Source organism: Aedes albopictus, chromosome 2 (assembly GCF_035046485.1).
Source record: "Aedes albopictus strain Foshan chromosome 2, AalbF5, whole genome shotgun sequence".
NCBI classification, from domain to species: Eukaryota; Metazoa; Arthropoda; class Insecta; order Diptera; family Culicidae; genus Aedes; species Aedes albopictus.
This window is the reverse complement of record NC_085137.1, coordinates 345,564,227-345,591,275: the sequence shown is the minus strand read 5'-3', so window position 1 is coordinate 345,591,275 and position 27,049 is coordinate 345,564,227. Positions and strand designations below refer to the sequence as shown.

Here is a 27,049-nt window from a genome sequence, read left to right as displayed (position 1 = left end):
TTTCGCTCAAACATTTGGCAACTTTATTTACACAAAAAATAATCACATTACACATGAATTGAAGTAGAATTATTTGTGCAAACCTATTCGTGTTGTCGAACAATGAAACATTCAAATCAAGCTATAAATTGGTTTACCCAATTTGTAATTGGCGCTTACAATTAGCTAACTAGTGTGTGACTGTGTGAAATGTGTGAAAAGTGTTTAGCGTGAATTTGCCTGTGCGTTAGTTTTGACAATTTTTCCGAATATTAATTAAGAGTATATTAGTTGAGTTTTGGCTCACCAGAGCGGCGTTATTAGTGTCACCTGTTAGGAGCGGGAGTCGTTCATCTTTTACCTTCTAACCATCTTTGCACTAAGGCTTGGTTTGGAGTTAAGCATAATGGATGTGAAAAAATAGCCTTAGTTAAAATTCCCAAATAAAAAAAAATAAAAAAAAATGAGCATTATGATTTGGAAATGTTCTGTTCTTTTGACAAATTTTACCCGTTCCAGTATTTTTCATAAAATGTACTGTAATTTAATACCCAGCCAACCACATATCGTAAATCATTGTGTGGAAAAAATCGTATATTTTCATATATTTGATCAGAATTGTATAATAATATGTATATTTGTTGACAATGGTTGCGTAAAATCGCATTTCATGCCAAATTAAATTTCAATTGCGATTTTGTTTCATATAGTCGTCTCCAATCATAAAAGGTGCGAGATACTATCGGTAGGATCGCACAGAATCGTGAAAAAAACATACATTCTTAGTGTCAAGCTGCAAGTTCGCTAGCATCGTGTATATGATTTCTTTGAATCGTGGAAATCGTCGCTTCACATCGTATATGAATCTGCTAAATCGAGCTTACTACCTAAAGGTATGATGAAAATCGGTGTAATCGTATACAACTATAACAATGTTGTATATTGATCGTTTGCGTCACACATGCGTCGTATACCAAGTGAATGAAATCGTAGAAATTGTATATTCATTGTTACAGTCGCATGTGATTGTTACTGCACTTTTAATAGTCGAATCTTAATCTCGGAAATCGTAAATGGTTTTGTTTACATATTTGTATGACGGAGAAAAAGAAAAAATGTTATTCATCACTAATTTGTATTTTGTTGTTGTCGACACATTCCAACCATGGTAGCAATAATTTCAACCAAATATAAAGGTTTTTATACTAGCAGATGACTTACAATAAGTGATGTATAGATTCCAACAACGATGTGAATTCCGGACCTCTTGCATGGTACCACTTTTGGTGTCACACAATGCACAATAACAATGCTCCCATTACAAGTCTCGCACCGTAAAGACCGCCCCAGAAAGTATGGACGCAGTTAGAAAACACTGTCATTTTAAAATTATTGTTTAGTAGTTCTTTTTGTAGGCTACATCCTGTTGGTCTACCTATTCTCTCAGCATATTTTTAGCGGTTAATGCGATTCCAACAGTTTGTTTCAAAATACATGAACTTTTAGGGGAACATCATCGAAAAAATGTGCACAAATGATGTACAGAGTTTAAAAGGACACTTAGGAAATAAGCAAAATGTGGAGGGAGAAAGTGAGAAAACCGTGTAAGCAGCAAGCAGTAAACACGGTGGAGATAACACATTTGAGCATATACAAAGATTGAGTCAAAAATAAAGATCCTGCTAACCCTCGTTTGGATAAACGTATAATGAAGTTATTTGAGCACAAGAAAAAATCTTCTAACATGCATAGAGCAGCATATGACCAAACAAGTTACCATTTCGAATTCCAATGATCGTCGTGACAAAGGACGTTTAAATATTCGATCCTATAGTAAGCAGAAACAGCCAAAACATATCCCGGAACAAGAACCACCGATCAGCCCCAGACATCTGAAGACTAGGTGCGTCCATACTTTCTGGGGCAGTCTTTATCATGCTAATTTTTATTCGTTTCATGCCATTCACTTTGAACTCTCTATTTTCAACTTGGCAGTATAGCCGATAGAGACAACGCACAGTTCCCAATCAAAGGACCTAAGTTCGATTCCCACTGAACACCAATTGTTTTTTTATTTGAAAATCTTGAGTCGTATATTGGTACTCTCAAACGTAATAAGATCATGCATAATCGTATATTTAGACGGACAAAATCGGCGAAATCGTAGAAATTTTTCGAGAAATCGTAAATTATGTTGGATGGAATCGCAGTAATCGTATATATGTTTCGATATGGCCTCCACTTTAGTATGTATATGCCTGTTTCGTGCATTGAATACGATTTCTTTGGTGCTATATATGTGTGACTAGTTCAGTTGCAATTTCGATATAGCAATCAAATTGCTGGCTGGGATTTTACTAATTATGAATATTTTCTGTACAAATATTAGGATACGAAAAAATTTTTGATTGTCATTCTTAAACCAGCGGGCCATTATCTAATTCTAATACATTTCAAAATCAGTTTGCGGGACACACAAACCTTCTTGAGGGCCGAAACTTTTTAAGTAGATTTTGCAGCAACTTATGATGAAATTTGTAACGGAAAGTCAGGTCACATATCTGCAAGAATTTGGAAGTAGTTTCGATAGGGGATCATTTATAAACATGCAATACATATTAGTTTTGAGCATTTCCAGCCCGAATCACAAAATATATGTCATTTTTGACTCGACCTTTTCCAATTCTAATGAAATTGTGCACATACATATATAACCGTCTATCAGAACATGTTTTTCATGATATCCATAAAACTTCATCTAACTTTTGAAACGGACGTGTGGAAAATTTTCTTCAAAAAATTGTAACTCGAAAAGATTTGTTGAATTGAAATGATGTTTGCGAAGATGTTTCAAGATATTTGAAGGACTTAAAATACACTGAAAATAATATTCATTACAGATTTATGTTAGATGTCATATATTTTTTTTTTTAATCCTTACCCTTTGGTCTTTTAATTATTTTTATTAGAAATTAGACTTATTTTAGACTCAAAATTTGCCAAATAGCCCAGGATGGTCAAATGCTTCCAAATATTTTTCCTTAATTTTTATGTTCCATCGATTTTGAAACAAGCCATTTTTTGAATTTTTCATAAGAAAAAAGAAAATCGGGTTAAGTACTGTTCCTATTAATACCACTAAGAATTTTCATCCTTTGACAGATCCACATTTCGACCACAACTGTATGGTCGTCTTTATTGTCTCGTACTTGACTCTACTATATTTTTATATCAAAAAAGATTCTATGTACAGGTTGCGATGAAAAAAACTGCATTTTATTTTTCCTACATTTAATCATGTTTAAGTTACAGCGAATTAAAAAAGTGAATGTTATTCGAGATTTTTGATTACTGTTTCACAGTTTTTATCACAAAAGGATTAATTATTTCTCAGATAGGATATGAGTGCCATAAGTAATCTTACGCTCCCAAATTCACCCTATTCATGTGTGCTCACTTCTTACAAAAACACTAAAATAAGAAGCAAAACAAACAACGCTTCAATTCTTTGTTTTTCGTAGGATGAAAATGCCCAGTCAACACACGATCGCATATGATGTTGAATAGGATGCAAAAGTGGAGGCGATATACGCACACTTTACACGCGGTTAAATGGATGCATGTACGTATATGGCCTCCACTTTAGCATCCTATTCCATCATATAAGACTTTGTGTTAGCTGGGTGGGTGCCGCATTAGGCTGCGGCTTATTTTTGTAAAGTTGTTGAAACCTGGAATTCGTAAGCTCTTCTGGATTCAAATGACATAAATATAGAAACTTTCAAGTATGAGCCAAAAATAGGGTATCGGGATGCTTCGTTGGCATAGCCCCCTCGTTCGGCCTATCTCAACGTTAACCAAAAACTCAAACAAACACGCATAACTAGATATCGGAAAAGCTATGCGGTAAACAACTGTAACATTTCGTTTCAATTTTAGCACTTTTGAGCATCAAAAATGAATGAAAATGTCACTTTGTTTAGCTTCTGTCGACGCCATGATTCTTCGGCTTAGTGGGTAGTCTATACACATAATCATAAATGGCATGATTCTGGAACATTTCGAACTGACTTTTCAATAACTGAACATTTGATGCGACGGTCAATGACGCTATTTTGAACTTGTATATTTGTTATCAACGAATAATAAATATTTTACAAGTTGAATGTGGGCCGAATATTGAGGACATTTTTTTCACTATGTACCCAAATCTTGGCCTATCAGTAAAGTGACGTCAACAACACCGATAAAGTGACGTCAACAACAATGCTTGCGTAAGAACCAGATAGAACAAACAGGAACAAAGATTTTGTGTACGGTGACTGTAAAAATATAACACAATAATAGGTTTGCGTTGTTTTCGTTAATAAATTAAGAAAGAACTTAAGTTTAAGTAATTTATTTATAGTTTTTTGAAAATTTGGCTCCAAAAATGTAATGTACAAGTAAGATTGGTGAACAAACAGAGATAATACTTCAGCAAAAATATTGAAAAAATGAGATAATAAGTGGTTCTAGTGCATGGAAAGCAATAGGCCAACGTTGTATCCACTAATAGGCCAATTTTTGTACCATACGTTGCATACCATCGCATCGAGTCTTTTCAACTTAATAAAGTAAATTCTTGAATATTTACGTGAGTTTACTTCCAATTGGGGAAACATGCATTACCTAGAGTGTGTAATAGGGTCAACATATTATTTCTATTGCTATTAATTCATGAGTTATGGTCAAAATTGTCAATGCGGCTTGCAAATTAGGCCAAGGAATGGTACATATACCCTATTGATATTTAGAGGTGGCGCAATCGCCTCAAAGTTGAATTTTCGTGTAATAAAAAGGTGTTTCCCTTTCAAGTGCCATTATTTTTCCATTTTTTCACCGAAGATCTAATTTATTTTTTTCTTCTTTTTACAAAAAAAAAAATAACTTTAGAGTCCGATTACTTTTCAACCGTTTGTCCAATTTCTGCCAAACACTGCCAAAACATGCCTTAAAACTTGATTTTTTCCATGCAAAATTGGAATTTTTGACGTTTATTTGCATTTTTTTTTTTAATCCAAACCAGATACTTAGCATCATATTTAGGGATATGAAAAACATTGGAGGATTTTTTTTTTAATTTTGTTTCCTCGCATTTAGAACATGAAAATATTTTTTGATTCAGAACATTCCAAAAATCCATAAGAGCTTATGAACTCGAGGTTTCAACAAATTTTGAAAAAATAAATCGTAGCCTAGTGCCACATGCTTAATAAGGGAACCAATTCCCTATGTGAATTTTCAGAACGTTTCGAAAAACATTTAACCAGGCCCATTTTTCCTATTTTTTTTTATTTTTGCAATCGTTGTAACTTAATCCTCTTTTGGCATTAGGGTGATCTTTTACCCAAACCGTACACTACGTCAGCGAGCTGCTGGCAACGTGGTACAAAAGGAATGTAGGAAAAAAAATCATGCATGGTTTTTTGATTGGAATTTGTACGTAGAATCTATTTTCCCAAAAACTATTTCTTTTCGCCCGTTTAAAAAATCGATAAAAAAAAAACAAAAATTCGAGAAAAATAGTTAAAAAGCATTTATTGTTATCCTGGGCTACTTTTGCAATTTTGAGGCTGAAAGACAGTTGTATTGTGAAAAAATATTGAAAAAAAAACCGAAGGGTAAAGTTTAGGAAAATTGAAATTATATGTCCACCAACATAGAACTGCGATGAATATTATTCTCATTGTATTTTTTTTTTCTAAAGTTCCTACAAAATTCTCAAACATCGTCGAAGACATCATTTCAGTCCAACAAACCGTTTTTGAGGTATTTTTTTTTTTTTTAAATATAGAGCTTGCTGACGTTTATTCACCTCTCTCTTTCAAGCCTGCAGGCGGGATAGGATTTGTTTTCATCGGGAAACCTTTCCTGATGACAACAAACCCTATTCCGCCTGCATGTTTGAAAGAGAAAGGTGAATAAACGTCAGCAAGCTCTATTATTAGGCTTATTTCATATGCCCTTTTCAAAAGTTAGGTGAAGAATATTGCTAAACGAATAATATGAAAAACATTTTCAGATAGAAGCTCATTCATGCGCAAAATTTAAATGGGATTGGAAAAGGCCGCGTCTACGCGAATCTTACGTTGAGCTGGAAATGCTCTATAATTGCATTGAAAATTCTTTCAGTATTTACTTTGGGAATAATCCGGCATTATTTTGAAACTTTTGGTTCAAGACAGTGTAGTGTCTTTTAAATTTTTATTTTTATATTCCATCGGCAAATAGGGTGACAATGGGTATTATCGGCAGGTTTGTTCTCTTCGTCATGGGGGGTTTTTGTCAGCCAAATTTCCTGAAACTTGGCCATATAATTCAGCTTAGTTGGGAAGGATTTGAGACCAACTCTGAGTTCAATAGGTTTCAAAAAAACCCCTAAAGACGAAGAGAACAAAACGGCCGAGAATAGGTAATTTCCCCTACTTTGAGAATTTCTTCGGTAATTTTGCGAGAACCCGACTAGAAAAATCTATCAAGTTTATAATACATTGTGTTATGATGTTATAAAAATTCTACAACTTATTATGTTATAAACTAGGTGCAGGATGATGTTAAAATAACTCAGGGGTTCCCAACCTTTTTGAGATGGCGACCCCCTTTAAGAATTGTCAAAACATCCGCGGCCCAATGAAAATTTTTAGAAAAAAAAAAATTAATTAAATGAACGAAACCGAGTTTTTTTTGGGTACAGTGACGTAGCCAAAAATTTACTGTGGGAGGGATTTTCGACGATCAATGACACTCACATTTCGTAAAAATGATGTCATGAACATTCAATTTGAATCATAGCTGAAAAATAGCGGCGCAGCCGAAATTTTTTTTTCTTCTGAAGGCTTTTTAAACTGAAAATTTGTTTCCTCAAATTGTGGCTTTTGGGGGTGGCGGTATACAAAATTAAAAATTGATATAATTTGCACAACATAGAATAAAAATTTAACATTTTTTTTGGTAACATCGCGGCCCCCCTAGACTGGCTTCACGGCCCCCCAGGGGGCCGCGTACCACCGGTTGGGAACCCGGGAATAACTAAAATTGTAACAAAAAGTACACCGTCCAATCAAACTAATAACCTATTTTGTTATGATCTGATCATTATAACAAAATATGAAGAAAACTAGTTCCTATCATATTTTATTACAATTGTACAAAATGATTTTTTGAATGTCAAGTAATTGAAACTAAATTATTTCACAATCAGTTATTAAACAACATTTATAACATAATATGATATAATTAAGATATAATATTTCTAAACTTGATTATGAATGAGTTATAAATATCAGGGTTTGTTATATTTTTGTTAGAATCTTCTAGTCGGGAAGCCATTGGAGATTCCTTCAACATTTGTTTTTGTGATTGCCATCTTTTATTTCTCTGCAGATTTCTCCGTCAACTTCGTTGGGTGTTCCTTCAGCAATATTTTTGTAAAACACATCAGCATATCTTTTAAAACTTGTAAGGCAATCAGTTCAAGAATAACATTGGCGTTTTCATGGAAAGTAATTTGGAAATTCCTTCGGCAGTTTCTAGGAAATTCTTTTAAGATTTCTTCGGAAAATTCGTGACAAATTCTTCTTCTCAGAATCCTGCATTATTTCCAGTATTTCCCCACGAATTTCGTTGGAAACTTCTTCGAAATTCTTAATTCTTTATGAAATAATTCCTGGACAGTTTGTTTAAACATTTTGAAATTACATTTACATTTACATTTACATTACATTTTTGAAAATTGCGTGTGCAATATTTATAAATACCTTTGGAAATTTTTTCTGTGTTTTCTTTAGCTATTTGCATCAAAATTCCATTGGAAATTTCCTCGTAAATTCTACCAGAAATTTGTCTTTTGAAATTTGAAATGTTTGTTCTTTTTGGGAATTCTTATAAAAAAAAATCCAGCGGTAATTCCTTCGACAAACGCTTTTGATTTGTCCAAAAATATCCTCAGCAATTCATTTTGTTTCGTTAAAAGATTTTTCTACAGAACTTTATGCAAGATGTTATTTCACAAAGTTTTCGAACATATTTTCCAAGAATTTAACTATTAAAGATAATTTAGAAATACCATCAAAATTCTTTTGAAAGTTCCTTTGAAACTTGCACTGTTTTTTTTTTTTCTGAAAAACTTTGTACCTGCACTGCACTATTTTATTGAAAAGTAAACTGAAAAAATATTACTCCTTAAATGTCTTTCAGGAGTCCTTTTCTAAGAAATTTCTCTTTAAAAGAATACTCAATAATTTCTTCCTGGAATTGTCCTACAAGCTCTTGCCAAATTTGCTCTAAGAAAAAAAAAAATCTTGACACAATTACAGCTCGAAATTCTTAGAAGTAGATTTTTTGGATGATATCAAAGCATCTTCAAGCACGTTGTAACGTCATGCTTCTAATTTCCACCTGCATCTCCAGACCAAAGATTGACTTTGCAAACTAGAAAAATTTGAAATTCTTCTGAACCTTCCAAAATCTGAAAAGAAAGCTCAAATTAATTTAATTACATCGAGATTGAATCTCGCCTTTGGTGTTCGTTGGCAAACTGTCTTTGCCCTGACGCTGCTTCACTATTTTATGAAAAGCTCTCGGTAATTAGAAAGTCAAAAGGAGCGCAAGCAGCTAGGTAGTGGGTTCGCACTCTGTGACAAGATTTCGTTAATAGCATTTATCAAGAGCTTGCTCTTTCAGATTATTATCATTCTTGTGCTATTCAGTAGCGCAGCGGCAGCGATGGTGGCGGTGCTGGGGCGAAATCAGGCAGAGCATCCGATGAGGCTACTTTGTGTCAACTTAATTGAGTTTCATCAAAATGCTGGGGCGGTGGAAATAATTGGTGATGCCCTTTAAATTGTAGCGAATGGGAAATTTATACTCCACACGGTGGAATTAAAGACTCCTAGGTACATTTCTCGGTGCTTTGATCTTGATGGGATGTCCTTTTTCATTTCCTGCATCAATTTAAACTGCACATTATGCACACCCCGGCAAACATTGTCGGTTGTGCTATTTGCAGTGCACTTTAAATTTCCATTTCGCGTTTCCTTGGCGTACCTGCCTCCTCGTTGTGACAAGTGCCCCCTCCTTCCTTCTATCGCGTAATCGTAATGGAATGTTGCAGCAGCAATAGCAGTAATAGTGATCGCTAGTTTCGCGCAGAAAACTTGCTGCATCTCAATGTCTCCTTCGAGAATGTCCATGAAACATCAAGTTACCAAGCAAACCAACCCGGGAGCTTCTTGACAGCTGCCGAACAACGTCAGCGTACCTAAAAATTTTGGTCCGGGTGGTACTGTCAGATTCAAAGCGGCAAGCGCTACTTTTGAAAAGGACGAAAATCGACAATAACAAACCGCACAAAAAATATTAGAACATTAAACAGAAACCTTAAACCGCTTTCTAGTGGTAGATAAATGCAAATTGAGTGCGGCATGATGAATTTGTTTACTAGAAGCGTAAATTATATCTATAAAACGAGTAAAGGCAAATCTGTCGGCTTTCATAAAATTAATAAGAAACTCATGTTTTCTTCTAGTGCGGTTATTAAGCACCAGCAAGTAATAAATTAGGTTACTTATGCTAACATTTTACAGCTGAGGAATTCCACGGAGTCATGTCAGTCGATCCTGAGCGACCATTTCAAAAATATCTGAAACTTTGCACAGTTTTTCAATTTCATATAAATCGCCATTTTTTGATATTAAACCTTCATATTCACTCACGACTAACTTTTCAAAAGGGTGTATGCGAAAATAGTTCTAAAATATTCTAAAAGCTGTACAGCAAAAACGGATTGTTCGATTGTTATAAATTTTTCAGCAAAGTTAGATAACTAAATGATGATTCCTTAGAAAATATACACTGTAAAAAATTTCTTTTTCTACTTTGAAAAAATATGATATTTGTCACAAAAACTCAAATATCTCAAAACCCTATCTTTTTACCAACTTCAATTTTTTAGGGGAAATGGCCCATTATATCAGCTATCTACCATAAAATTTTGGTGATGGTAAACTGATAAACAAAAAAGTTATGACATTTCAAACATTTCACAATTTTTACATTTAGTAACAAAAAAAAAATTTTTTCTGTGTAAATTATTTCGAGAATTATATTTTGATGCTGATTTTATTGTAAAGGCTACCGCCTGAATTAAACAAGTTGTTTTCATGATACTTTAGTTTGATTATTCGTAATTACTATAGTATCTATTTGAAACTTAGACGCGATCCAGTGTTGTGATCAAAAATATTGAGATTGTCATACTTTTTATTGTACGTGACTGGTGAAAAAATCCCTTGATAGTGTTGAAAAGCTGTTGATTATAAGAAAAATGGAATTGAATTTATTTTTAAGACAAAAGCTGTATAATAAAAGTTTTTTTATACGCGTATACGTCTAGTTTATCCGCAAAAAAAATCCCTCTTACACACTTATTTCTGAATTGCCTGTTCGGTACTTTTTTGACGAGATTATAACAGCAGTACGATCTCGGTAGTTTCGGTAATCGATTTTACTGAGGCTCAGTAAAACAACTGTCAAAATCGTATGGAAAAGGTAAACAATGCATTTTTGCTGAACGAGTTCGGTGCTCAGCAGTTTTAATCTCGTCAAAAAATTACCGAACTCGGTGTAATCAAAATTAAGTGTGTAGAGAACAGACTTTATGATCGGAAGAATGCGAGTAACTTCAACAACAACAAATGCATAAGAGGTACATACCACAGACAAACAGACGAAACGCCTAGAACAATTTTAGTGAAAATTCATCGCCCAGTTCACACTATCACCACCTGGTGGAAATGTTTCACGAAACACTGCGTTGTGCAATATCGTCATCAGAAGGCGCTAGTGTGAAACGTCAAACGCAAAGAAAAACGATGGGCGCTCTTCTTGTTATGAAAGCCACAACCAAGATTCAAAATGATCGTTGAAGGCGTGGTCAATGAAAATTTCGCCAGTGTTACGTTTGTTTGTCTGTATACATACCTGACAATGCTCACGAAAAAAACAAAAAAATACTACCGCTATGAATATTAAAAATTGTATAGTTTTTTTTTTCTTCAGCCACCAACACCAAACAAGTAAGTTAAAATTAATAAGTGATTTTGTTTATTATAATCTAACGAACAAGATGAACAGTCGCTTTCTCAAAGGTCTTCAACTCAACGCTCTCTTGTAGACCGTTTGATGAAAAAAAATGTTCAAAAGAGTTACGAAATCTCACCGAAAGCACCATAGATAAACTGAAAGAGACTGGTTATGCCCAAATGTCCACATTGTGTACAAAATTACGCATTTGCACGTCCTGCCGTCTAGAATTTGACAAACGAGCCATCTGTATATCATCGGTAAAGCAGGGCGCAGGAAGTTCGAAAACGACAACAACTGAGAAATTGCCATCAGCGACATCTGTTTAAACAATTTAATTACGCCCCTTTTCAAAAATGCCCTGTAATATTCTTCAACATCTATACCCATTTCAATATTTTTAACGTTGCAAAACACGCTTTCAACATTCATCTTGAAGAAGAGGGAAAACACTTGTCCTCAAATGTAACAGCAAATTAATGAATAAACGACTAATGCGCGGAGGGCGTGATAAAATCGGAACATTACGGTACATAGTATATTATATTATATGTATATATAATATATAATAAAAACAACTTGTTTTACTCACGCAAGGCCATTAACAATAAAATCAGCATCAAACTTCAATTTCCGGCCGAAATAATTTACACTAAAAAAAATTATTACTAAATGTGAAAATTGTGAAATGTTAGAATTGTCATAACTTTTTTGTTTATTTTCATGGTAGATTGCTAATACAATGGACCGTTTTCTCTAAAAAATTACGTTGGTAAAAAGATAGGGTTTTGAGATATTTGAGTTTTCGTGACAAAAATGATATTTTTTAATGTTAAAAAAGATTTTTTTCACAGTGTATATTTTCTTAGGAATCGCCATTTAGTTATCTAACTTTGCTGAACAATAAAATCAGCATCAAATCGTGATTCCCGGCCGAAATAATTTACACAGAAAAATTTTTTTTACTAAATGTAAAAATTGTGAAATTTTTGAAATGTTATAACTTTTTTGTTTATTAGTTTACCATCACCAAATTTTTATGGTAGATTGCTTATACAATGGACCGTTTTCCCTAAAAAATTCAAGTTGGTAAAAAGATAGGGTTTTGAGATACTTGAGTTTTTGTGACAAAAATGATGTTTTTCAATGATAAAATAGATTTTTTTTCACAGTGTATATTTTCTTAGAAATCACCATTTAGCTATCTAACTTTGCTGAAAAATTTATAACAATCGAACAATCCGTTTTTGCTGTGCATATTTTTGAATATTTTTGAACCATTTTCACATACACCCTTTTGAAAAGTTAGTCGTGGCTCTAAATAAAAATTTGATATCGAAAAATGGCGATTTAGATGGAACTGAAAAACTGTGCAAAGTTTCAGTTCAATAGAAAATCATGAATTAAAAATTTTCCTTAATTTTGATGCTGTTGCTTGGAATCGCTCAGCTACATATCTGGTGGCAAAGCCAAAATGGAAGTTAAAAATAATTATTTGCAGATGTTTTTTTTCGAGTTTGATCTTCGGTTTGGTCTAGCATGCGCAGTCACCAATTAATATGGAAGACCGTTTAAACATGAGCTTTTATTACATTTCTTACAACAAATAAAAAAAAAATCAAAATAATTTCAATTTAATGAACATTAGTTTTTGCGCTTCTGTTGAATACGTCCTTTTGATACGAAACGCTAGCCTCTTATTGGCTTCCACTCATCACGAAACAAAAAGATGTTTTCGCATGGACAAAAACTGTTTCGTCAGTGAAGGATGGACCCGTTGTTTACGAACAGTAGCGACATCTGCGATTTGCAAGTAGGTACGCGAAACTGAGCTCATCTGTCAAGTTACGGGGGGGTTGAAGCAAACAGGGCGATGCGATGGTTTTCTGCGTTTCCTTGCGTTCTCCCAGCACCGCGGCCTGGTAGTGAAAGAAAAAGCTTCTGCCGATGTACCTGGTTGTAGAGATGTAGTTACTTCCTTTACTTTACTGTCAACTTGTCTAGCAAAGGTAACGGCATGGTGCGAAGCAGTCGGTTTGCTTGCAGTGTGAAACGTTTTACATTGGCGCTTTCCGAGGAAGAGGAGATAAAAAGTGATACATTTTGCGAGTTCCATCGTCAATTATTGCGATTTAATTTATAGTTTAGTGCGATTTTCCAACATATATCAAATTGACTTTATAGAGCTTTGTTTGATGATAACGGTTGTCATTGTCTTAGAACCAATCGATGTGTATTGCCATAATAAAAAACAAACAAAAATAAGGCAAAAATCGCATAACCATCGTATATCGTAATAATGCGATTCAAAAACGAACTCACTACGAGTTGACACGAACGCTTATACGATTAAGTATTGTTCATCGCAAAACGACTTTAAAATAGTGTCTATTATGAAGACTACGAAGACTTTGATTTATTTAAGTTTTGTCATGATGTTACATTTATTCTTCTTATACGACTTTTTCTGTTCTGCTATGTCTAACTAAATATATCTAATTTCAATTTATATCAAATACACGTCAAGTCCAATGCACACATCGTCTAAATGTAACGCCAGCTGGCAAAATAAACTCACATTTCATTACCTACCTCAGCTCGGGCCCCGTGTTGGATATGCAAACAAATTAAACTGAGTGAATTTCTTTCGCTAAAATTGTACAGCAAATATTTGCGCGCTACATTTACTGCTACCGTTACTACACTCTCCGGTTTCCTGACTATTTACCGAACGAAGCGTGCACCAATATTGGCGGATTCGTAATGAATTTCAAACGCAAATAAAAGCTGGAATCCGCCCTTATCTCTGCTGACTACAGCTTTGCGAAAACCGCGTTTAATACCTGAGCTGCCCCACCAAAGTTATAATTACAAATTACTAAAGATTGTTATTGTTTCTCCCCTTCTCCCGTTTTCAGATTGGAACCGAGTGGGTGATCACGAGCGGGTGCACCGGCAGCTGTCCGTGTCGTCCGATAGTAAACTCCTGGACGAAGACATTCGGGAGGAAACACGTGTGATAATGCGACCGAAGAAACCGCCCCGGCCCAAGTCCGAGGTGTTCCTGAACAAACACGACCTGCACCCGCGGCGGAAACGGTTTAGCGCGTTTGGGGTAAGTCGATGCATTACCTACTGATTTGTGTAAGGAAGCTACTATTACTTATTCAACAAATTTTGAAATTCCTTTGGAATGGTTGAAGTTATTCATCACCCAATTTGTTGAACCCTTTAAATACATTCCAGTCAAATGTAAAACGTGCAGCTCCATCGGTTGACAAGTTGCAAATTTATTTGCATCATGAATTTGTTCATGAAGATGCTTGAAAAGTTTACAAATGATTCCTGAATTAAATAATCACTCTAAAAATTGTTAGTACTTCCTGGCGGAAATTTTAGGCGTTATTATAACGAAATTTGTGATGAGTGGCTGACGAATCTCCTGCTGGATTTCTTAGCGAAACTCTTTTTTATATGATGGGTATGTGTACCCTACATCGGCCTAATATGCCAGCCGCCTTGACAATTATGACCATAACTCGTTAATGATAACGCCAAAAATGATATATTGATCCTATACGCATACTAGCCAATGTATGGTTCACAAATTGGTAGTAAACTAACGTAAGTTTTTAAGAACTTACTTAATTACGTTGAAAAGATTCGATGCGATGGTATGCAACGTTGGTCTACGGTACAAAAATTGGCATATTAGTGGATACAACGTTGGCCTATTGCATTCCGAGCGCTAGAACTACTTATTCTCTATTGTTTTTCAATCTTTCTGCTGAGAGTACTTCACTGTTTGTTCACTATGCTTACTTTCAAGTTTGATTTTTGGAGCAAAATTTTCACAAAATTATGAATAAATCACTTAAGTTTAAGTTCTTCCTAATTGAAAAAATAATGACCGTCTTTGATAATTTGATAGCAATTGCTGGCGTTTTTTCGGTCCTTGGGTTGCTTATAAAACAACTGTTTTTATTAAAGCCGACGTTTCGAGCGTTTATTCGCTTATCTTCAGGGCAAACTACAATCTACATACAAAGTTTGCGTAGTCAAGTCATGTGTTATACAAACAATCACTCACAGTGACAACACAGAAAGAAATCATGAAAATTAAACAACACGTAAGTTAAGCATCGACTGAAAATTATAGCAGAAGCTACAAAATTGCAGCCATTTACCGAGAGATGATACTGTCCGCTCAGTAATCAGCCAATCATGCGTACTGTTTACATTTTTTGAGACATATTCGCTTGAAATTTACATCCAGTAACGTAAACGAGGACAGCTACGCTCAGTCGTCTGCCTCGCAGCGGAGACTGCTCTCTCGCTCTCTTACAGTCTCCGCACAAAAATCTCTCTTCCTGCTCGTCCCTTCTGGTTGATGCGCAAGCAGTGTTGTTGACGTCACTTTATTAATGAGCCAAGATTTGGGTACATAGTAAAAAAGTGTCCTCAATATTTGGCCCACAGTTACTTGGTAAAATAGTTGTTATTCGTTAAAAACAAATAGTATACAAGTTCAAAATAGTGTCTTTCAAGCTTCACATCAAACGTTCAGTTATCCGGAAGTCAATTCAGTACACATATCCCAGAATCATGCCATTTATGATCATGTGACTAATCACTATGCCGGAAAAAACATGGCGTCTACAAAAGCTAAACAAAGTGACATTTTCATTTTATTTTTATGTTCTAAAGTGCTAAAAATGAAATAAAATGTCACAATTGTTTGGCGCTAAGCTTTTCCTATCCCCAGTTACCCGAGCAGAAACGAAATAACTGGCACATAACTGCAGCATACCAATGCCAGGTATCATACCAGGGAGAGGTATTGGTCGGTTACCCAGGTATTGAAAATAACTTATTGTGGTATTTTCTAGGTATTGATGAAATACCTCGTCGAGATATTGGTTTGGTGTTGAGGACTGCTGGAGGTATTATTCAATTATCCATTCAGGACGCGCGCCATCAAGCAACCGAAACTGCACCGCGCTCTCGCCGTATACGTTGAGCGAGGTTTTTTGGTACCGTAATCCGGGGTCTAATTGATCAGCGGGGTGAAATTGATCATTCGGGTACTACATTGTAATTCCATATTAGTAACTCTTAAGCGTCGTAACGATCTTAAACTTTTTACGTCATCTTATTCGTAGATGTCTAGAGATGGGTGTAGACTTTTGATTTTTAGAAAAAAGTTAGTTTTACCTTATTTTTTTTAGGAATTTGCAATGTATTTCTCATTTAGCTGAAAACATTGCTACTGAACAATCGATTGCTAACAGGACTTCCCGTAAATTCTGTGTTTTAACATTTTTGTCGAGCCTTGGTTGAGAAGTTGTGCAGCTAATCAGTACATAAAGTAGTTAAAAATAAATTCTTTTTATGATGAAATAGTCATTTATTGTAATAGAAATCACTTATTACAAATGAAATTGCCTACCTTTAGGCGTTTAAGGGGAAATTTCAACATTTCAGGCCAAACATGTCTTAAAGTCCTATCTTCAGAAGAGAGGTTCTCTTTGGTTTCCCTCTCTTTGGTTAATATCTCATCTGTTTATTTGTATTATGTTTGTCTCCTTGCATTGAACGATGGTTAAAACAATCGTCTTTTGATTTGTACTGCATAAATAGTTGAAAAGTGTACCATTACATTGCAATAATTGAAGGAGAAAAAGAACAAAGAGAGCCTCTCAAATGCAGATAGGACCTATTGAAATGTTTGGCCTGATTTAATTTTGTATTTAAAGCATTAAATTCACTAGTTGTAAGATTTTAAACGCGTTATTCGGTTTTAGAAGAGCAAAATTAAGCAGAGAAGGATATTTTCCTTTCCAACCGATGCTTAATTGTATACTGATCAATTTCACCCCAAAGTGGCATTTCCAATTTTATGATAATTGGAGTTAATTTAGTTAAATTTTAAATTTGTTGAACAAAATTCTGTTACATTGTTCCATAGAGATCCACTGGGTACTGGTTTTACAGAAATTCTTTTGGCAATATTTGAATTGGCACTGATGTTATCCGCAAAAGTTGTTTTAAAGTGATCAATTTGACTCCGGATTACGGTAGTGTTGTACTTTTTACAACTGCGCGCGTGCTGAAGGGTTATGGAAAAATCACTATTTGTATGAAAAAGTTGCCGATTATCATTTAGCTATTGCCATACCTGAGGTCATTATGCTCGTGTTATACACAGAATAGACACCAGTTATTATTTTAGGTATTTTACCTCTTATGCACGGCTTCCTAATACCTCATTCAGGTTGTAGGTATTGGGTTTTCCATGCCTGAATTTAGTGTTCTTCAGCTTTTTTCTCCTGCTCGAGTATGCGTGTTTATTCGAGTTTTTGGTTCACGTTAAGATAGGCCGAACGAAGGGACCATGCCAACGAAGCATCCCAATACCCTATTAATCCTGGTATCAACTTTCTGCTGAACCAAACATTGGTAGTATTTAAGTTTCGAAAGAGTTTAAAGAAAATGCTGAAGGTATACATAGCAAAATTTATGATATAATGATTGGAGATTCTTGGTGTAGGGGAAATTGTATATTTTTGGCAGTTTTGTTCTCTTCGTCATGTTTTTTTAAAGCTGTTGAATTCAGATGAAAAGGGGGATGGCTTTCTCAGTCTTTGAATCAAGAACGATTTTTATCTACATTCCTGACGTTTCGGCCTAGGGATTTGGCCTTTTACAAGGGTGTAGTGTTTACCGTCTATCGTTTTTGTGGTTTTTGCATATAGAATGCTCTTCGGGGTTGCTTTTCATGTATACGTGTTGTTATTTTAGATTTTCAATTTTTGTACCAAGGATGTTTTCACTCAGTTCAAAACCCGATCAGTAACCACTCTTTCCCCACTCAATCAAAACACACAGAAAAGGGTCTGGAATCACCTTTGCGTTTGAAAACTGGTACAGTAACTCAAACATTGAATGAATACTGAGTGATCTTGCACTGCTGTCATTTAAACGAGTGTGCATCACCGCATGTATTTGTTATGAACTGATAGAGTCGTCTATGCCAATCGGTAGTTCATTATCGTTTTCCGATCCGATTGCGCCCTTCATGTTTTATGTCTTGATCGAATCAATTTCTATCGCAGTCTGATAATTTTCGGAAGCGCAGTGTACAGCCATTTATCGACCGATTTTCAAAATTATCGCATTAATCGGCTGGAAATTCCCTCTGTAGCTCAAAATTGATTAGGAAAACGCTGATTTTGAAACAAAATTGTCGACTTTGAGATAAAATAACTATGGCTTGCTTTGATGAATTGAGCTCAAATTTCAACACGGAATTATGAATATACTGAATCTTTTCTTAAACGTTTAAACGTGTTTTATTTTTTATGCGGCACCCCTCAGTATTGCAAAGAGCAACAACATCCAACAAATCTTTTCACTCATGTTTGCTTCTCGCCATCTTAAAACGATTCAACCAGAGTATCTATCAAATACAAGGCTATTTTTAGAAATGTCCTGTTTGACTAAATGAGCACCGAGCATCAAAATTCCGCCAGCCTGAAAAAAATATCGGATGTCGGGTAAAAGTCGGATCAAATTTTACAGAATGTTGGGCCACTGTTGGAACCACATAGGATAATGGTTGGGTATATGTTGGGTTCGGTGACTAAAATAAAAACAGGTCAATGATAGGTTTATGTCGAGTTTGACGTCATCAATGACGAACAAAGCTTTTAACCTACAACACCACAACTTATGCATGCCATGTTTGTGCCTCAGTTCGGTCGTCAGTCGTCGCGGTCGTCGCAAAGCCTTGTTGACTGATGCTGAGGTCAGTTTTAATTTAATTATCAAGAGGTCAGTCAAATGTAAATGGAAAATGCTTGATTGGTGCGTTTGGAGAAGTGTTTTGATTTATGACTTAGTATTTGTCTTCTTGGAAACATTTGGGATTCAGGTGAATTCAAGGGACTTTCAGAGAAGGAAATTCTGCTGATACATCAGTGGAGAATTCAGTGGAACCCCTCCCTTTCTTATTTGATCGAATACTATCCACGCCTTTTATTATATAACTGAAAATACAATGCAATACAATACAATGCAATAGGAACCGTGAAACATACCTGGCGTTTGCTGCCTATTAGCTACATCAACAAGCACTTTTGGAAGAAGCGATTCGATCAAAATGAACGCACTCAGCAATCATCTGCGAAAATTATTCCCAAGTGATTGAGCACCGCATTGTTTACAATCGACTTCGATCAATGCGTGAGAGAATCACGACGTTGCTGCTCTTCTGTTCATTCTGTTGGTGTGGCTGAATGAACTTATCCATTAAACATAAAAACTTGTTCATTTCCCGAGTGGCAGTGTATGTAGGCTGTACCAACACATCGATCGAAACGGTTGTTTCAAACAGCGAGAAAATATCAGTTTCTCTCACTGATTCTCTCGGAACTCAACAACACTGTTTTGTACAATACACTGTGTACTGGTAACGACTGTTTTAACGATTCTTTTAAAACAGAACATCAAAACTGATTGAAATGATTAATTATATAGTTTTGATAAATTTTACCTGAAATTATCCACAGAATATCAAGTGAATCAGACCTGAATCTCTTGAATATGAAGTTAATTAGTCCTGAATCACTTGAACATGAAGTGAATCAGACATATTTTAGAGAAAATCAACTTTTCATACTTATATTGACTTTTATTGGTTTATAACGTTACGTTTCTGATGCTAAATCAGATCTGAAGGGATAAAGTTATTTGATCTGAAGGATAATTTCAGGTAAAATTTATCAAAACTATATAATTAATCATTTCAATCAGTTTTGATGTTCTGTTTTAAAAGAATCGTTAAAACAGTCGTTACCAGTACACAGTGTATTGTACAAAACAGTGTTGTTGAGTTCCGAGAGAATCTGATTTAGCATCAGAAACGTAACGTTATAAACCAATAAAAGTCAATATAAGTATGAAAAGTTGATTTTCTCTAAAATATGTCTGATTCACTTCATGTTCAAGTGATTCAGGACTAATTAACTTCATATTCAAGAGATTCAGGTCTGATTCACTTGATATTCTGTAATTCAGCTCTGGTTCACTTCATGTTCAAGTGATTCAGGGCTGATTCACTTGATATTCAAGTGGTTCAGGTCTGATTCACTTAATATTCAAGTGATTCAGGTCTGATTCACTTCATAAACTGCTTGTCATTGGCAAATGCTCATTTTTCCATACTCACTAGCGTCACATAGCAGCAGAATTGCAACCAAACAGCTTGTCATTATGATGTCCATGATCTTCCGAATAACTTTGCCGAATACTTGAACTGTCTATCTAATCAGAATCACGAGATAGCACTAGTTAAAAATGTTAATATATTCATGATCACTAGTGTCGCCTAGCGGCAGAATTGCAAACCAAACTGCTTATCATTATGATGTCCACGACCTTCCGAACAACTTTGCCGATGACTTGAACTTTCAATCTCATCAGTATCACAAGATAGAACTCGTTAAAAATGTTCATTTATCCATGCTCACTAGCGTCGCCTAGTGGCAGAATTGCAAACCAAACTGCTTATCATTATGATGTCCACGACCTTCCGAACAACTTTGCCGAAGACTTGAACTTTCTATCTCATCAGGATCACGAGATAAAGTTATTTGAAAATACTCATTTTTCCATGCTCACTAGCGTCGCCTAGCGGCATAATTGCAAACCAAACTGCTTGTCATTATGATGTCCACGACCTTTCAAACAACTTTGCCGAGGACTTGAACTATCTATCTCATCACGATCACGAGATAGAACTCGTTAAAAATATTCATTTTTCCATGCTCACTAGCGTCGCCTAGTGGCAGAATTACGAACCAAACTGCTTATCATTATGATATCCACGACCTTCCGAACAACTTACTGAAGACTTTGCATATTATCAGGATTTCGAGATAAAGCGGCACAAATTTAGCTGTTTTCAGGTGATGCTAAACTTTTTGGGGGGTGATACAACTGAGTGTTGCAATACTTTTTAAGTGAGTCCGTACTTATGACGGGTAGTGCAAAATATTCTGGTTGTCTAAGAGGTTGATTTATTAAAATATTTGTTTTTGTACTGGCAAAAATTTGGTGTTCTCGTCGCAGGATTCAAATGGCTTTGCGGTTTTCAAATCAACATTTCTGTACAATCCTGCAATGTTTACTATTGAAACGTTTTGGGAGCTTGAAAACAGTTGGTTCTTTAATTCATCAAAAAAGCAAATCACAAAAATTTACTTGTGTTGTATACACAGATTGAATGAATGAAAGACAACATAAAAAGCCCCCAGAAAGGGCACATCGCCATTAGCAATCCTTTGCTCCAAAGATCACCTTATTCGAAAGACTAATTGTAAGTCTAATTCGATTTTCGGTAGTAATATATTGAGATATTGCTAAGCCCTTACATTAATTATATTTTGCCGATCTTTTACCTTTTATCTTAAATAAACCAATATCACTTTTGTTCGAAAGTGATTAAGTTTGTAATTATTAAATATGCTACTCGTTAGAGTTTTTCAACTATACTTACTATCCATTCTTTTGCAAAAATTAACAAGAAATCGAATGGTGGGAATTTCGTTTTGATCACGAGAAGCTCTCAGGCACCCCAAGCAGCGCACAAGTCACAAAGCAGTGTCGACAGCGCAGGTTTTTGGATGTATATGAGCTACATTTATGTAATTCTAACTCAAAAGGCAGAATAACTTGAAAATGACTCGTGTCCAACCAAAAAACTGCGCTGTCAACACTCCTTTGTGACTTGTGTGCTGCTTGGGACTCATTCAAAACCTCATTTGGCTCTGTTATCGTCCTTTTGTAATACAAAACGCTTTTTGTTGGAGTTCATAGACCTCTGCGGTTGAAAAAACGCCCAATATTGACCGTCCAGTTCCAAACTGTTCACGACCGTTTGAAACAGTCGTCGTTTCGAACGGTCGGTGAAACAGTCGGTGACGGAGTTGACAGCAGAAATGAGCGAGAAAGATTTCGCGCGCAAACGCGTTTTCAAAAACATTCAATTGGTGGAACAAGGACAGCTAACCGGTCGCCCTGATCAGCTGTTGCCGGCAGCCAAGCCGCCAGCTTTTTGGCGCGTAAGTCGGGGGGTGTTCAGATGCAATGTTTATCACTCAACAAATTTATGAAAATATTGTTTTCCGCATTAAATGTTTTAAATGTTCTAAAGTGAGGTTTAATAAATGCAATTTGTATTATTTTCAGGATAATTGCTAATGTTTGTTATTTTGGAGACCTATACGTGCTTATACGTTTGAAATAATATTGTGATTGAACAAATTTGCTGATTAATTAGTTTCTGCAAAAATACATCGAGAAGCCCCTCGATATTCGACGACTGTTCTGAACAGTTTCACAAACAGTCGGGATAATCCAACTTTGAACTGTATACACAATACTAAATCAGAGATGACTAGAAATGAACATGGGAGTTTTTCGTAATACATATTGAGATCATAATTACTGATTTGACACATACAACCCATAACTATCATTTTTTTTATTACTTTTATTGTGTGTAAAATGTAAATGAGGCATTGTCGAGATCTTGACTGAAGTAAAACTTTCAGGCTTTCTCAGAAAAAAAAAACAAAGATTGTCTTAGTCATAAAATTGCATCACAGTTTTTTAAGGGACTCTTTCAGAAATTTTTAAAGTTTTGTTTTCAATTGCTGTAAAAGTCGTTTGAATTCTGATTTTTTCTACATATTTGTACTCGCATAAGCCATTTATGTGTAACTGCGTTTAATAAACAAATGATAATAATGTAATAACGGTAGTAGTAAAAATACTATTGACAAAAAAAGTTATGTATTGAATTTTTGTTCTAGTTTTTTTTCTCTAAAGTAAGTTTCTCATACGCTGATCAATAATTAAAATTTCTAAATTTATTATTTTTTCTGTCCAATTCTCATAGTAATTCATGTCTGCAGTATTAACTCTCTAATGCCCAATTGTGGGTGTTGTTTCATGCTTTTTTCTTGAACAATCAAAACTTTTATATTTTGGCTGATAGGGCTGACTGTTACTTACTGATACTTTTTTTTTTTATTCTTCAATCACTTAACCTAATCTACAGCTCTATTGTCCACTAGGGCACTGCGTGAGCGATTCCAATTGGAAGCTGTACATACACTTTGTACAGCGCCTACATGTATTCTATTTCTAATTGCACTACATCGAACTGGTGGCCGTTGCGCTGCTTTCACTTTCTACCCTATCATGGTAGAATGATGAGCTCGAGGATGTTGATGTGTGGCTGTTGGTTGTTCCTGTTTCCAGTCCGATTGGGGGTCCATTATGGGTTGCCGTTCGCCGATGTCCAAGTATCCGGGTTCATTTGAGCCATGGGCTCAGAAGAGGGTCAGTGCCAGCTGCTCTCAGGGGGGAAGAGCGACTGACGAAAGTGCCGGGGCTGGGATCGAACCCATGACCATCTGCTTATGAAGCAAACGTGTAGCCACTACGCTACGGGCCCCGGCGCTTACTGATACTTATCTAAATTGGTTTTGATGTCTTCTGAAAGGCATTCACATTTATTATCTTCTAAAATTGTTTTGGTCACTTCTCAGATATCATTATTTCTTTTGTATTAACGATTGGTGGGAGTTCGGCTTTGCAGTCTAAAGTTCTCTAGAACGACCGTTTAGGATTCGTCCCTACGTTTCGGCAATTGTTGGTGCCTTCTTCAGGGGCACCAACAATTGCCGAAACGTATGGACGAAATTTAATCGGTCGTTCTAGAGAACTTTAGACTGCAAAGCCGAACTCCCACCAATCGTTACATCCAAACAGTCGAACCCTCGAACATGTTTTCCTCAAAATGACATGGAAAACAAAAATTTCTAATTAAAAATAATTTTAAATATGAGGAACGTACTGAATTATACGACCAAGTTTCAGGCAACTTGGCCGACAAAAACCCCTCATGACGAAGAGAACAAACCTGTCGACAATACTCAAAGTCTATTTCAACAATAATCACAAAATTCCAAAATGTAATCGTCTTAAAAATCGATAAAAAAATAAAATAAAAAAATGGGTTTTAGATACTTAAGTTTTTCATTTAGTCATGTCAGTTATAACTTTTTGCTATTCGCAGTCGGATAACATCAATTTGATAATAGATGGCTTGAACGTTGGCGTAGCCCAGAAAAGTTTCCTAAGCTATACACGGATTAACTCCAGAGAATTCAATTGTAAATTAGTTTCAGTAACTGCTATAGCTTTGCATTACGAACAAGGCAAGAGCACTCAACAAATCCTAATGAGATTTACAAATGCCATGAAACATCATGCAACCTACTGTTCACAGTACTTTTTCCCGCCCATAGCAGCGAAACCGTACATTTTCTTCAACCACGTAACTAATCTCGATTCAGGAAATTCCCCATATTATACTATCAAACACGCCCCCATCCGGCCGTTCCCGGGAGAATTCCAGCACAGTTTTCATCTGTATCTCGTTGTGCACCGCTCATCATTTATTGATGGTACATCATGTGCACACCCGCAGCGCTTTGCCAGTCACACAAAAAGCTCGTTCCATGTGTGGGTTTCAGCTTGCTGGCGTATAGAACTTACCCGGAACCAGAAATTAATGCTCCGGGACCACCAAGAACGCGCGATCCCAGCACATTCATATGCTTCCTTTTTCCCACTTCCAGGAACTGCACCGTGTATGTACTGTACACACATTGCACCGATGATGATGTTGGAAGCAATTTCAGTTTTGGAACTGATGCCCGTCGTGGTGGCTTTTAGACGTGACCTAATTCACCACGTAGAGCGTAAAGTTGTCCGTTCGGGAGTCTCTCTTACATAGCTGAAAAGCGGAAACTCACTAGTCCGATGTGACAAGATGCATTTTTGGTTTGACACGCTGAGCTTTGAGGAACCTCTGCTGTGTGGCTGGGCCGCGTTGTTGGTTCGATTTACGACCAGCAGCACGAGCTTGGAACGGAAATTTTCGGATGGTGTCGGGTCGGTCCGGAGTGCACTTCTTGATACAGTAGATGCTCGATAGTTGAAAATTCAAAACGTTAAAAAAAACACGTTTATAAAAGGTAAAAAGGTAAAAAATGAATTTGAAACAATAAAACAGATGGTTAAGTTTTTAAGGCATTTGAGAAAAAAATTCCCCGGAAGCAGGGTTGGAAAATATCATGAAAATGTTGATGATTAACCTGGGCTTGTTAGGGGAATATCTGTAAGTAAAAAGAAAATCGCGTAGTACTGTTCCTTTCATGGTTCCTTTGAATTCCACTAAGAATTTGCATCCTTTGACAAATACGTATTTCGACCTCAACTGCATTGGCGTATCTAGGATTTTTTCCTAGGGGGTGCCTTGGGGGTGCCAGTTTCAGTGGCTTCCTGGTTGTTTTGCTTTTTTCTTGTAAGAGGAAATAACGATTCACCCTTAATTTATTTCATGAAACAATGATATGTGTAGGGTGACAACGGGTATTATCGGCAGGTTTGTTCTCTTCGTCATATAAGGTTTTTGTTGGCCAAATTTCTTGAAACTTGGTCGTATAATTCAGCTAGGTTGGGAAGGGTTTGAGGCCAACTCTGAGTTCAACAGCTTTCATTTAAGTCTTCTTTTGCAAATCACTCTGCAATTCCTTTGTATTTGGCAATATCTTCGGTAATATATTCGAATCCCCTTCGGCAATTCTTTAAAAATTCATTTGGTAATACGTTTGGAATTTAGTACTAAACACCTTTCACACATCCTTTTAAAAATTCATCGGAAATTACTTTGAAGATTTCTTCGACAATTCCTTTAGGAATTTATTTGGCTTTTTTTACTGTTTTCTCGGGAGTTCCTTTGCCAATTTTTAGTAGTATTTTAAGCATTGTTTTGTTAATGTCAGCAATTCTATTGATATTTGCTTTTGAAAACTCTCCAATTACTCGTCAGGCGATGCTTTTGGGAATATTTTTAATAAAGCCTTTGGTAATTCATTCGAATGACTCTGGGTATTTCCTCACAATTTTTTTTTTTGGAAATGTCTTCGGCAATTTGTTCTACATTTTTCTTTGGGATTTTTGTCGATTTTTTGGACTTTCATTATCTATGCTATTCGGTATTTTTTCGTGAATTCCTTCGAAAACTCCTTTGGAAATTCTTTTATAATCCGCTTCTATAATTTTAATGAAAATTATTTAGACGGTTTCTTCCGTTTCTTCAGTAGTTATGTAAGGAATTCCTGCAGCAATTCCGATTGTAATAACTTTCGGCAATTCCAATGTTACTTGCATTGAAAATTTATTTAGGAATTTCATCAGCAATTCTTTTGGAAGTTTTGAAAACTTCGATTATTACCTTGGGAACTTCTTCGATAATTCCTTTGGAATTTTTTTCAGCAAAATTCTTAAAGATTTCCTTCGAGAATTTATTTGAAAAAAATCTTTGGTGGTTCTCTTGAATTTCTGTTACTGTGATACCACGGTAATTACTTTTGGAATTCTTTCTAAATTTGATTCAGAAAATCCTTTGATGATTTCGGAAAATTCTTTGAGAATTTCTTAGAAATTTGTTTTGTGAATGTTTATGGAAAATATTATAGAATATATTTCGGCAATTTATTTTGAGATTGGATTTGACCAATTTCTTTAAAAAGCCTAAATATTTTCTACAGGATTTCCACTGGTAATTCTTATGTGAATTCTTTTGGCAACTGCTTTGAAAGTTCTAAGGTAAATTTATTTGAAAATTATCGGACAATTTCTTTGGGAATTTGTCAGGAATTCCATATAACTTTTCTCGAGCAAGCATAGTTTAGAATTTCTGAATTTCCAATTAAGCCATTTTCGGAAGCAATAAATATAAATACAATTAAATTACTAAGAATTACAAAAGTAATCACGATAAAATTGCCTGAGAAATTTGCAAAAT

The 27,049-nt window shown here is 35.5% G+C and overlaps 1 protein-coding gene across 2 annotated transcripts in view; it reads left to right on the top strand.

The window, feature by feature from the left end:
- LOC115263181 (cyclin-dependent kinase 14-like) overlaps positions 1–27,049 on the top strand; it is a 632,917-nt gene that overhangs the window by 532,311 nt on the left and 73,557 nt on the right. For both annotated transcript variants that reach the window (XM_062852660.1, XM_062852661.1), the window contains one exon: positions 14,022–14,218. In XM_062852660.1, coding sequence (XP_062708644.1) covers positions 14,022–14,218 — 197 coding nt within the window. The remainder of the gene's footprint in view (positions 1–14,021; positions 14,219–27,049) is intronic.